The 14777-nt window shown below is 40.0% G+C and overlaps 1 protein-coding gene across 11 annotated transcripts in view; it reads right to left on the reverse strand.

Moving 5' to 3' along the window:
- CFAP43 (cilia and flagella associated protein 43) overlaps positions 1-14777 on the reverse strand; it is a 116471-nt gene that overhangs the window by 86789 nt on the left and 14905 nt on the right. For all 11 annotated transcript variants that reach the window (XR_014249242.1, XM_082408220.1, XM_082408226.1 and 8 more), the window contains 3 exons: positions 10614-10710; positions 5200-5367; positions 1951-2101 (listed from right to left, as the gene is read on the reverse strand). Coding sequence is in view for 10 of the 11 variants with exons in the window: in XM_082408226.1 (XP_082264352.1) it covers positions 1951-2101; positions 5200-5367; positions 10614-10710 (416 nt within the window). In the remaining variant the exon portion in view is untranslated. The remainder of the gene's footprint in view (positions 1-1950; positions 2102-5199; positions 5368-10613; positions 10711-14777) is intronic.

Below are 14777 nucleotides of genomic sequence, written 5' to 3' on the forward strand. Positions count from 1 at the left end.
TTAGTTATGCTTTCACTCATTGTATAGACATTACTCAATGTTTTACCAATTTTTCTCACCTTATTTGTCTATAAGATGAAAGAAGTAAATACTGGGAAAGTTGATTTCTAATTTAAATGTAAAGTAAATGGCTTTAATAATATTCCCTGTATGATTTAGAGATGTCATACTTTAATATTAAATTTCTGTTTTCAGAAAAAGGTTAAAATACACTGAGTTACAAAAGTCCTAGGAAATAAAGATGTCTGTTTATTATGAGCACTTTTTAAAAATGGTAACTTCACATTTAATTATTTAAAGGAGGCATTTCATAGCATTTTTCAAATAACAAGAACAATTACTTGAATTTTATGTAGGATCCATCAAGTTGGCACAAAGGGTGAATGATGGAGGCTCCCACAGAAATTTGCTGCACATACACACTCATACACACACACACACACACGTTTGAGATGGTTGAAAATGTGGGTTCTTTGGCATCAAAAGCTAAGCATAGAAACATTGTTTCAAGTTGTAAACCTTGATGGCTGATGTGTTTGTTTTTACTTTGCTGCCCCACTGTGGCTGAGTGTGGTTGCATTTCCAAGGGTAAGACCTGTACTATTAAAAGGAATTAGTTATTTTCTGTAATTTAAAAAAAGTGAGTAATTGTCATCCTTTAGAGGAAATACTAAGAGCATACAACCTTTTCCCTTGCTGGCCAGAGATTTTTTTGATAAACTACTTATCACATGGAACTATTTTAAACATCTATAGCTTAATTCTCTGCAGTGTTCAGAAACATTGGGGAAACTCTACTTCTGTTCTCCTGGGCTTGGAGCTTTCACACAAGCATTCACATAACCCGGGTTCCAGAGGCTCAGCGGAATCCAGCTCCTTACCTTCATCCCAAAGGCCCTGCATGTGTCACTCTCTGCTCCCTGCCTCGCTCTCGACCATCACGGCACCTCATTCCCCCTCACTTACTCTGCTCCAGCCACAGGGCTCTTTTCTCAGCTCCTCAAACAGAGTTCTTTCCTTCCCCCAGGGCCTTTGCAGGCGCAGTTCCCTCTGCCTGAACACTCTTTACCCTGCTTACAGTCAGAGGAACGCCTCCTTGTCCTTCAGAGTCATCTCCCCAGAGGCCTTCCTTGAGCAGCATGTTAATCTCTCCCTCAGCCCACGCCCACCTCTCATTTATCCTGTTGTAATAACTGTCACGTTTCGCAATGATTTGTATCTCTTTACTTCTGGTGTTGGTGGCATTGCCGCTCTGTCTCACTGGTAGAATGGAAGCTCCAAGAAGCAGGGTTATGCCTGGTTGGTCGCCATCCGACCCTGTTGCCTGAAACAGTGCCTGCTACCTATAAGGAGCCTGATAAGTATCTGTTGCATGAAAAAAAATGAGTAACTTGGCAAACTCCCTTATGAAGCTTTCTTCCACCGCTTTCCATGGCCTCATTTTCTCCTGGATTTGCTCCTGCTTCTGTGCCTGTTCCTCCTGAGGCTCCTCTTCTTCCTCCTGTCTCTTGGCTGACTCCTTCTTCTCCGGCTCTCTTCCCTGACACCCTCTCTCTCCTTTTCCTCACCCCCTATCCCCTGCCCACCGCCACGCTCCCACTGTCCTCTCTGGGGGAATGACTCTGACCACACACTGTGTCTCCAGCCCTGCCTTCTCCTCCCTGACACTAGGTCCAAGTTGCCAGCTTCCACCTGGCATCTCCACCTGGAAGCTGCCCAGCACTCCAAAGTCAGTATGTCCAAAACTGAAATCACATCTGGGCTGCCTGTTTCAGTTAGCAAGGCCATCATCTTCCTAGTCACCCAAACTCAAAACTCCAGAGCCTTCATCTCTCGTGGCCTCCAGGGCTAGCCTGAAATAAAAACCAGGAAGAGCCTCTCTATCCTGCACGTCTCATGGGATGGTCATGAACGCAAACAGGCAAACACGGAGAGGGGCCAGGTCGTTACCCTGAAAGTTTCGGCCTCTTCGCCCACTAGTCCGGCAATGGCTGACACGGGGAGCACAGGTCCATAGATAGGATCTTTGGGCAACGACTGGGGAAAAACTACATCTGTTTCATTACAAAATGACCCATCTTCCATAGGCAGTTTTACTGACCTGTGGAAAAAAGAGACATCAGAATAATCAGATTAACAGAAACGGATCATTGATGGAACTGCTGCATATCAGTGGTAAGCAAAATGGGAGGTGTTACAACTCATTAAAAAAACCTAGGAAAAACCAGATGAAACCAAATACTAGATTTAAAAATATATATCGTAAAAGTACAAGTAATACACAGTCATAAATTAAGTATATAGGGATTTTTCAAAAAATTTTAAAGTTAATATGTAAAGCAGGAATTGTAAATTTGAACACTGACAGGGGTTAAGCAGGTGATGTGTGGCCAGGTAGGATTATGGCAGATGGGAAAGTGTTTTCCCTCCTGTGAGACAGTGGAAAGTATGTATATAGGTCTCTTCCTAGTTTCCTGGCACAGAGTTCCTGAAACCCTTGTAAGTTCCTAAGTGATAAGAGCGTTAGGAGCATCTTTTTACTATTGAGGCGATTCTAGGTGGGCTCCTGGATGGCTCCTGAATGGGTGCTGGTCACCAGAAAGACCAAGCCATGACTAGAAGCTTGGAAGTTTCAGCCCCAACTCCCATCCTCCAGAGAGAGCAGAGGAGCTGGAAATGGAGCAAATAATTGATCATGCGACATGAGGAAGCCTCCATAAAATCACAATGGTAGGGAGTCTGGAGAGCTTCCAGGTTGGTGAACACATACACTTGGGAGGGTGATGCAGCCCAACTCCATGGGACGGAAATTCCTTCATTCAAGACCCTCCAAGACCTCGCCCTACGTATCTCATCATTTAGCTGCTCATTTGTATCCTTTATCATATCCTTTAATAAACTAGTAAATGTAAGTAAGTGTTGCCCTGAGTTCTGTGAGCTGCTCTTGCAAATTAATGGAACCCAAGGAGGGGGTCATTGAAACCTCTAATCTATAGCCACTTAGTCAGAAGTACAGGTAACAACCTGGGCTGCAGCTAGCATTTGAAGCGGAAAGGGGAGGACAGTCTTGTAGGACTGAACCCTTAGCCTATGGAATCTGATTCTGTCTCTGGGTAGATAGCGTCAGAATTGAGTTGAATGGTAAGACACCCAGCTGGTATTGAGGAGATTTGCTTGGTGCAGGGAAAAACCTCCTCCACAAATGTCAGAATTGAAGTGTTCACTGTAATAAAGGAGACTCATGGAGAAGAAAAACACAGTAGGGAAGAACTAGGCTTTTGCCTACATAGAGAAAGAAAATCTGAGTTTTTTTCTCTATATACACCCCCTAAAGCTGGCAGGCACCACTCAGTTCCAACCAAGAGGGTTTGCTGACTTGTGAGAACTTTGGTTCCAAAATTTCAAGAGAAAATCATAATCTGTATATTTATGAGAAAATTCTCAAATTTTAAATATTGGCAACACACATGGACCAAAAAAAACATAAATGTAGGTTGTATTCAGCTACCTTTACAACCTCTAGTATCAAGAATTTATTTTCAGATTTGCCAAATATTTACTTTTAAACCACAACATGGCTATAAAAGTGAGTTTAGAGAATTCATGGCTTTATGTATTAAACTCAAAATGTCTTTGGTTATGTTTTATGAATGATGAATAATTTTGAAAAATGATCACACAAAAAGTACTTACTACTCAAATGTAAGACTTAACTAAGTATTTTCAAATCCTACTTGTTTTCTGATCCAGGACAATCCACTCACTTTGCCTCCCACTTTATCTGCTTATAGAAAAATCACAACTCAACATTCAGAACTAAAGAAGAATATTCAAGGGAAGCAAAAGGAGAGAAAGATGTGATAAATTACTTGCCTGCCGTGGCAAGGATCTGATAGCGACATTACCCACTTTATAAAAAGGTACAGTGTTGTCAACTCTGCCTTGAGACAGATTTGGCTATTCAATGGGTTCTTGTAAAAATGAAATTGAGACATAAAGAATACTGAGGAGAAAGAAGTGCCTCTCTTAGGGTTCTCCATTCGAAAACTTCATTTACTAGCTTTACATTGCTCTTTAAGAAGGCAGTTTTTCAAAAACTGCAATTTCAAGGATGTGTATGTCCAACGTTTCCTTACTCTTTGACTTTGGGGAGTATGATGAGAATGGTCAGCTCAGGGGCACCTTGAGTCTTTGAATTCTTTTCAACAAAGGTACCATTATTATCAGCTATCACCAGGACATTGGTCATAGAACTTCTCTTTGACCCAGTTCTATTTAAACAGGCAATTCCATGACTTCACTACATGCAACTACCCTTTTATTTACAGATAATGTGGCTGAAGGTATAAACTACACACTTCCCATATCTAAAAATTTCTTATTTTTGAGATTTCAATTGGGCATCAAAGTAATAGGAGCAAAAAGTGAAAACATGACCTTTTAAAATATATATATATATATATACACATACACACACATACACACAATAGGCATGTTTTGAAATAGTAAGAGCAAATACAATTTTGGAAAATTAAACCATGTGGGAAAAGCTTGATATTTAAAACAAACTCAGTGGGAAATCAAAGCACAGAGAATCCTTTCAAAATGCAAACAACCACTCCAAGGAAATTATATTGATATATGTAGAAAGAACGTTTTAAGTTAAGATGCACGTATATACAGATGAACCCATTTGCAAGGCAGAAATAAAGACACAGATGCAGAGAACAAACGTATGGACACCAAAGGGGGAAAGCAGGGGGGTGGGGTGATGGTGGTGGGATGAATTGCGAGATTGGGATTGACATATATACACTAATATGTATAAAACAGATAACTAATAAGAACCTGCTTAAAATAAATAAATAAATAAATAAGGAAGGAAAAAAAAAGAACCTTCTGTATAGGTCAGGGAACTCTACTCGATACTCTGTAATGACCTATATGGGAATAGAATCTAAAAAAGAGTGGATATATGTATATGTATAACTGATTCACTTTGCTGTACAGCAGAAACTAACGCAACATTGTAAATCAACTATACTCCAATAAAACTTAATTTAAAAATATTTAGAAAACAAACAAACAAACAAAAAGGATGCATGTATAAAGCCACTTAATTCACCAAACTGATCCAATCACATTACATGAATGCAAACAAAAATCCCCACTTTGTTGTGTTGTAATGAAGTCTCTTACTTTGCTTTGAGATAATGCTCCTGGTTACTTCTTTCGATTGTCCACACAGTCACTGCACTTGGACTTGACAAGCACAGCTGGTGCCAGTTCATGGGGTTAAAGGTCATCTGGCTCACATCTATACCGGGTTGTGATTTCTTGCACAAAATGACACCCGATTCCCAGTTCCTGAGAGGAAAATTGAGTTTGGTGAAAAATAATTCATTTGAATTTCATATCTTGAGAACATTTATCTAATTATTTGAAAACAATTTACATAAGTTGAGAATTTATGATATAATTTATTAATCTATGATCTTAATATCAAATTTATAAATAATTATGCTTATCATTATAGTGTGCCCTCCTAGGAAAGCAAAGTAACTATTTTAAAATATTACTCTTCAATATGCTACTAAGGCTGTTTTATCCTCCTTATCAAATTTGGATTTGACCCGTTCAAATGTAGGAAATGGAATATATCATCACATTTGCTGAAAAGTAAGTGTAGGTACCTAAATCTCTTAGCACACATGAGTACTCCTCATAGATCGAGACGCACTGTACACACTGAAGCCAGTAGATCGTTTACTGAGTTTTTAAAATCACAGTACTAGTACCTTAAAACAGACTAAATCATTTACCTATTTGAGAGAATATCTTGAATGCCTATCATGAGCAAGTTCCTTTGCTAGATGACATATACAGAAAAAAAATTAATGTGAGCTGTCTGGCTCCTGAATGGAGCCAGAACTCCATTCAGGGTTGTGATTTGCAAATTGGAACTAATAGGTGTGGAGCTCGCCTTGTCTATCAGCTCCCTGCTGCTTCCACCTCTTTCCATCCCCCTCACAAAGGTCCCATCCATCAATATCAACCATTCTCTTGCTGGTATCACCGGTTCCCTGGATTTTTTGACTTTCTGCCTCAGATGCCTGGGAAAACCCATCAACCCTGGATGGATACGACTGAAAGCCTGGGCAGTTGAGAGAAAAGAAGAAAGATCACAGGACTATGTGTGTCAGTGACATTATAAATTCGTGGTTACCACCCCCAGGGACCCTCTATACCACCGCCAATCCTACTATGTTTCTCTGGTTGGTTTTCTCTCCTGTTCTCTAAAGTGCTGTTTTTTTTAATACTCTCCATTTTCCTGAAGCCTCAAACTCCTCCACCTCCTTCTTACTCTCAGTAAATGGCTTTGATTTCCACAAAGAAAACAGAGGCCATCAGCTGAGAATTCCTCCAAATTTCTGCTATCGAGTGTAATGACCTGCCAGGATGTGTATCATTCTTTCCCTCTCCTCTTCTGTTACAATGAAGGCATATACTTCCTCCTGCCTAGGGCCAATTTCACCACCTGTGCTCTGGACCCTACAGGTCCTGACTTCTTAGGAATGTTAGTTTATCCATTATTCCTTCTCTTCTGCATCTTCAGACTCTCCCTCTCTCCTGACTCCTCCCATTCAGCACTTAAGTTAAGCGCTCATCTGTACTATCTTAAGAAAAAAAAAAAAGCCCTCCCTCAGTCTCACCCTTCCACGTCTCTCTCCCTCCCTTCGAGCCAGACTTCCCGAGTGAGTGAGTTGTTCTAAACTCACAGCCTCCTCTTTCTCACTCCCACTCCTCATTCCAGGAAATCTGCATCCCATCACCACCATTCCATCAACATAGCTCTGTGTCTCCAAGATCCACTGACATCCACCTTCATCTCAAACCCAGCAGGCACTTCTCAGTCCTTGTCTAACTTCACTTCTGCAGGATTGGACTCCGCTCACCACAACTACCTTCTGGGATGACTCTTGGACTCTCTGTCATACAGCTCTTATGGGACACCCCATACCTGTCGGCCTCGCACTGTTTCTGGGACCTGGACCACCTGTTCTGCCTAGCTGACTCGATGGCTGTCCAGCAGTGTAGGCTTCAACTAACTTCACAGGCACACCTCATGCCTGCTCCACACGCCCAGGGCCATCCCAGGTTGCAATAAATCTGAAAGTGTGGTGGAGTTAATACCCTGGGCAGGGAAACTTTGATCGATAGGGTAACAGGAGTAGGTGGGTAAGTTCCCATATCTTCCTCTCCCTTCCCCAGCCCCCTGCATCACTGCCCAGGGACTGTCCATGTTCACAGTAGTCCATTACGGCCTCTCAGAAGACCACCCGCAGGACAGAGCAGCCAAGTGGTGCCCAGTAAAGTAATGCGCATTCACACTGGCTCTTCCCCTTCCCTGCCCCCTTTTCCAGCTTGCCTCCCACCTGGAACTTTACTCCCTCCTAAAGAAGTCGCTGGTGAGCTTCTGCCTCAGGCTCTGCTTTCTTTGGAATCCAGGCTGAGGCATATTCTGGAACCTCCATGCCTCTGTCCCTCCTTGCTCCATGACTGCTCCTTCTGCGTGTCCTATGAGATTCCTCTGCCTCTTTCAGTCCCTTTTATTGGTCTTCCTCTAGATTCTGTCTGAGGTTCCTCTGTAGGTGCTCTAATCCACTTTTTGCACTTTGATTACTAATCTGATTTAACAACTCCCAAATGTTAATCTCCAGCCCTCTCTCCTGTGCTCTAGGTCTGGCTATCTAGGACAGTGACAAATTGTGTCTCTCAACATCTGTTCTCCATTTCTTCCTCTGAGTAACAGAACCCCTGGTTTTTAGCCAGGCACATGTCACCCACAGTGAGGACCATATTTCCCAGCTTCCCTTGTAGCTTGATTTGACTTGTGACTAAGCTGGCCAGTGGGATCGAAGTGGCAGTGGTGTGTGCAGCTCCCAGGCTAGGCATTCCAACAAATGTTTGTGCCCTTCCCCTTATGCTTTTCCTTTCCACATGGCTCCCCAGAATACATGGCTGGTGCCCCACTTCAGACTAGAGAAGAGGGCAACACGCTAGGAGTGGGAGAACAACAGAATAGAGCAGAGAGGTCCCAGACACTGGGGAGCCACCAGACCAGCCATGGGCTGCTCATACCCGGACTGTTGCATGGGAGGGAAAGAAACTTCAGTCTTGTTTAAGCCACTTCTTTAGGGTGATTTGGGTTTCTGTGACAGCAACTGAACCTAAATCCTAACTGATATATCAACTGCCAACTAGACATCCCCATTTCTTTATCTCAGGCACACTCAGCTGTCCCAACTCATCTTCCCCACTGCCTCGTCCAACCTCCCTCCACCCATGCTCTCTATATCTTTCTGAAAAGCACCACAACGTCCTCAAGTTTCCCAAGTCACAACTCTGGGTAAAACCCTCAACTGTCCCTCTCCCTCAGCACCACGCCCAACATTCAGTCGGTCACCAAGCCTCATGGTGCTGCCTCCTAAACACCTCCCAAACATCTCCACTTCTCTCTGTCCCTATACTCACCACCCCAATCCATGCCACAGCCATCTCTCATCTGGACCACCACAGCCTCCTAATTGATGTTCATGGCTTCCTTCCCTCCAATATCCTTCCATGATGTGACTAGAAGGAGTCTCCTTACATGCAGATCTAATCATGTCACATCCCTGGTTAAAATCCGTAATAGTCTCCCAATGTCTCTAGGATAAAGGACGTGCCTACTAGCATGGCTTATACATAGGGTGAGTATCCTTCTGTATTAATTATTGATAACATACCCCTTTCACTCTCACAAGTGTCCTGATTTGGATGGTAAACTACGTGGTCACATATTTACAAGGCTGCTCATGAGCTGGCCTCAGACTGACCCTCTGGGCTTGCCTCTCATGGCTGATCTCTTGTTCTCATCATTATGATCTCTTAATTAAATCTGCAAACTCGCCATATTTTCTGACCTCATGGCCTTTGCACATGCCTGTCCTCTGCTTAGAATCCTCTTCCTTTTCCTCTTCACAAAGCTGATTCCTACTCATCCTTTAAGTATTGCTATGGTTGAACTGCGTCCCCCACAATTCAAGGGTTGATGTCCTCACCCTCAGCATCTCAGAATGTTACCTTATTTGGAAGGAGGGTCTTTACTGAATTAAATGAAGCCATTTAGGGTGGCCCGACTCCAATATGACCAGTATCCTTATAAAAAGGGGAAATTAAGAGACAGATACACATACAAGGAGAACACCATGTGAGCACGAAGATAGTTATTCACAATCTGGAACAGACTGTCCCTCACAGTCCTCAGCAGGAGCCAACCCTGCTGACAACTTGATCTCAGACTTCTGGCCTCCAGAACTGTGAGACAATAAATTTCTATGTTTAAGCCACTCAGTTTGTGGTACTTTGTTAATGGCAGCCCTAGCAAACCAATACAACCATCAACAGGTGAGTGGGTAAACAAACTGTGGTACATCCATACCATGAAATAGAAAGGAATGAACTATTGAAACACACAGTACATGAGAGAATTTCAAAATAATTGTGCTGCATGGAAGAAGCCAGACCAAAAAAAAAGAGTATATAATGTATGTGCAATTCTAGAGAATGCAAAGTAATCCAGAGTGTGAGTAAACACATCAGTGGTTCCCTGGGGGCGAGGGGCAGGGCAACGATGGTGTACAGGAATGTGTGGCAAGAGCCAGTAAGGAAGGGTCTGAAGAGCAAAGGGAAACTTTTGGAGATGATGGATATATTCATTATCCTCATTATGGTGATGGTTTTATGGGTAAGTCAAAAGTTATCAAGTTGTGTGTGTGTGTATATATATATATATATATATATATATATATATATATATATATATATATAAGCAGTATATTATACGCCAGTCATACCTCAGTAAAGCTGTTTTTAAAAAAAGTAACTCTGCATAAACTAAATGTTGTTTTCGGAATCTAGATTATTACATTTTTTCCTGAGAAATGCTGGTATGTAAGGAGTGTCCTCAATCATTCATGGAACATTCTGTATTTCCCCTTAATAAGACAAATTCCCCTCTGAAGCAGTTTATATTATGGATGGAAGAGTGAGTGCAGCTTTGAAGGTGGCCACATGAAGGGACCCAGCAAGGACCAGGCATGTGTCTTATTCACAAGTATTTCCTCTACAGCTGGAAAATGGGATATAATGTTCCATTCTCTGAACATATAATTGTTCCAACGTCCCTAAAAACAATTACTCAAACTGAGCTCTAATATAGAGACCATCTTAATTTCAACATTAGTGGAAAATGTGAAAATAATTCAAAGGTACCATTTGTTTTAAGAAAAGATGAAACTTTATGTACTTATCCATGTGTTCTTTACCTGACAAAGGAAATATAACAGGTTAACAAAAAGAGAAAGATGGTAATTAATCTCTTTTAGCTTTTATGCTGTCAATTTTCTGCCTGAAAGTAGTGACTATATTAAACCTTATGATTAGGACTTTTATTTCTTCCATTTTTCCTTGTTCTGGATTTTTCATGTATATGTCCTTTGATACAATCCAGAAGGACAAGATTAAAATGTGACCCAATGAAAGGAATTCTGCAGGAGGCTGCAACTTACCAGAGGGCCAGTTCAAATTCTGGGAGGGAGGAGTAACTAGCCAGGTAGGTGCCACAGTAACTGAACGAAAGTAAAGTGTAGTCCAGAAGAACATTGCCTAAAATACAAAATCCATTACAAGGATTTAATCATTATGTTCAGATTAACTATAGTCTTATAGTTTAATTTCCCTTATCTAATAATTTTTACATAATTCAAAAGCATTTGGCTCCTGGAATAAGAGATGTTTTGGTTGATTTCTAACACTATTAACAGAAAGCTATGAGCTAAGTTCAGATCCATGTTTAAAAGATTCTAGAGTGAATTAAGACCACAAGGTCACTCTCTCTAGTCTTCAGTACAAAACTGAGCATACTGCACCATGTATGTCCCCATTTGGCTTGAAACGGCCCAAGAACCATAAAATATTCCATAAATATATGAAACATGGTAATTAGAAAAATTATTCAAACAACTTGAAAAACCCTGGGGAGTTGTAGTAATTCTACCTTACTTCCATATCTCTGACTCTTAGGCCATATCTGGCTCTTAGCTTAGCATCTTCCAGTTCTTGGAACAATTATAAAAGGTCTATTCTCATTTGTACCTACAGTTGAAGAAATGAAACGTGACATTAAAAGCCTTAGCAACAACGTGTTTAAAATGTGCATCATGAGGATGCTAAAACAGGGAAGTGTCGGCTTCTGACTCCTTGCATACGAGCCTCTGGTTTCCCCTCCTTTATCTGCTCTTCTTCAGTGTGGTTCCATAGATGCAAGCTTTGCCTTCTCCTATGTCTGTCTTTACATTCATGTCTTTGTATCAATTTTTACCCCGACCTTCAACAAAAAAGAATGCTATCAATTTCACTGCACTCTGCCTAGCAATTATGAGCTTCAAAAAAATTGTGACCTTGATAAGGAGAAAAACCTCATCTTGGTTTAAAAGACACTTTTTAAAGTGAATATTGAGATGGAAGAGTTTTTATGTTTTTGGTCGTTGGTAGTCTTGTGGTTTGGGCAAATTCCATTGTTCTAATGAATATCTGTCTTTTTTCTTATTGTTTCATAAATGCTCTGAAAATGTTTGGTCATCTTTGTTCCAAATATTTCCCTCAGTTTATTATTTGCCTGTTAATTTTTCATGTATTTTTGATGTTCATAAGATTTAAATTTGTATGTAATCAAAAACATGTCTTTCTATTTAAAATTTTATCCTTCGTGTGAAAAGTTCTTTCCCATCCTCAAATTATTTCAGTTTTCTACCACATTTTTTCTACTTTTCAATGGGTTTGTTGTTTATAATGAACTCTTATTTTTGTTTGATATATGTTTTGATGTACAGTATGACATGAGTACCTAACTTGATACTTTTGTTCTCATAGTTTTAATACCATTGTTGAATAATCCATATCATCTACTGTGTGTGTATGTGTAGGGGAGCATCTTCATCATATACTTAGCTGTATATATTCTAGAGTCTGTCCTTAGCCTTCAACTCTTCCATTGATGGAGTGATCCCTGCACCAATACAACACTCTACATGACTATAGCACCATAATGCTAAGAGGGCCCTCTGCCTTGGCATCAATCTCTTTCAAATTATTCCCATTCTCTACTTTTTGTTCTGGAAGAATAGTCATTTCATTTAAGTACTCTTGGCTCTCTAAAACATATGATAAACCTATGAATTATACTCTGTGAAGATATCAGAAATATTTTTATAATAACTGGACTCTCCATGCAGGGATATGCCTATGTTTAAATATTTTATATCAGTGATTTTTGTAGTTGTCTTCATTAAGGTCAGTCACATTCCTTCTTTGGAGTATTCCTAAGTGTTTAAATCTTCTAACTGTATGGATATTTATTTTGAAACCAGCATCTTACTGAGCATTATTTTATTAGTCCTAGTACACTATTATGCATTAACTCCTTTCCCATAGGTATAATTTTTCAGTTTCATATTTTGTTGCATTGGCTAGAAACTACACGTTGGTTTTAATATTAGTGGTAACAACAGGCATCCTTGATGACTTAGTCCTAATTTTATTATAAATGCCTTTATAGTTTCATTATTCAATACTAATGTTGGCTATTGGTTTGAATTAACTTTCAAATGCTTGTACAGGGCTACAGCCAAATAATAAAGCTGGGGAAATTATTTTTAATTTTATTTTTTTATTTTTAATTTAAAAAAATTTTCATTGGAGTATAATTGCTTTACAATGTTGTGTTAGTTTCTGCTGTACAGCAAAGTGAGTCAGTTATATGTAGACATACGTCCCCTTTTTCAGATTTCCTTCCCATTTAGGTCACCACAGTGCACTGAGCTCCCTGTGCTATACAGTAGGTTCTCATTAGTTATCTATTTAATACATAGTAGTGTATACATGTCAATCCCAAACTCCAGTTCATCCCACCCCCACCCCCGCCTTGGTATCCATAAGTTTGTTCTCTACATCTGTGTCTCTATTTCTGTAAAGCTGTGGAAATTTTTTTTTAATTTATTTATTTATTTATTTATTTATTTATTTATTTATCTATTGGCTGTGCCGTGTGGCATGTGGGATCTTTGTTCCCCGACCAGGGATTGAACCTGCACCACTTGCATTGGAAGCATGGAGTCTTAACCACTGGACCGTCAGGGAAGTCCCTGCGGAAATTTTAAAGATGAAGGGTAGTTACGGTCCCTGTACAGGCATACTTTGGAGATATGGGTTTGGTTTCAAACCACCACAGTAATATTGCAATAAAGCGAGCAACAAATTTTTTTCGTTTCCCAGTGCATATAAAAGTCATATTTACACTATACTGTAGTCTATTAAGTGTGCAATATCATTATGTCTAAAAAAAATAATTTCCTTAATTTAAAAATATTTTGTTACCAAAAGATGCTAAGCATCATCTCAGCCTTTAGTGAGTCATAATCTTTTTGCTGGTGGAGGGACTTGCCGCCATGTTGATGGCTGCTGCCTGATGAGGGTGGTGATTGCTGAAGGTTGGGGTGGCTGTGGCTATTGATTAAAATAAGACAACAATGAAGTTTGCACATCAACTGACTCTTCCTTTCATGAACGATTTCCTTGTAGCACACAATGCTGTTTGATAGCATTTTACTCAGGGTAGAACTTCTTTCAAAATTAAAGTCAATCTTCTCAAACTCTGCCACTGTTTTATCAACTAAGTTTATGTAATATTCTAAACCTTTTCTTGTCATTTCGATAACCTCATAGCATCTTCACCAGGAATAGATTCCAACTCAAGAAGCCACTTTCTTTGCTCATCCGTAAGAATAAACTCCTCATCTCTTCAAGTTTTACAATGAGATTGCAGCAATTCAGTCACATCTTCAGGCTCCACTTCTCATTCTAGTTCTCTTGCTATTTCCACCATATCTGCAATTACTTCCTCCACTAAAGTCTTGAACCCCTCAGTCATCCATCAGGGTTGGAATCAACTTCTTCCAAACTCCTGTTAATATTGATATTTTAACCTCTTTCAATGAATCACGAATGTTCTTAATGGCATCTAGAACGGTAAACCCTTTCCATAAGGTATTCAATTTACTTTGCCCAGATCCATCAGAAGAGTCAGTATCAATGGCAGTCTTACAAAATGTATTTCTTGAATAATAAGACTTGAAAGTTGAAATTACTCCTTGATCCATGGGGTGCAGAAGGGATGTTGCATTAGCAAGCCATGAAAACAACATTAATCTCATTGTACATCTCCACCAGAGCTCTTGGGTGACCAGGTGCATTGTCAATAAGCAGTAATATTTTGAAAGGAATCTTCTTTTCTAAGCAGTAGGTCTCAATAGTGAGCTTAAAATATTCAGTAAGCCATGTTGTAAACAGATATGCTGTCATCCAGGATTTGTAGAGTACAGGCAGAGTAGATTTACCACAGTTCTTAAAGGCCCTAGGATTTTCAGAATAGTAAATGGGCATTGACTTCAACTTCAAGTCACAAGCTGCATTAGCCCCTAACAAGAGAGTCAGCCTGTCTTTCGAAGTTTTGAAACTAGGCATTGACTTCTCTTCTCTAGCTATAAAAGTCCTAGAAGGTATCTTCTTCCAATATAAGGCTGTTTCATCTACATTGAAAATTTGTTGCTTAGTGTAGCCACCTTTATTAATTATCTTAGCTAGATCTTCTAGATAACTTGCTGCAGCTTCTACAT

This window comes from Balaenoptera borealis (genome assembly GCF_965194805.1).
Source record: "Balaenoptera borealis genome assembly, chromosome: 10".
NCBI lineage: Eukaryota > Metazoa > Chordata > Mammalia > Artiodactyla > Balaenopteridae > Balaenoptera > Balaenoptera borealis.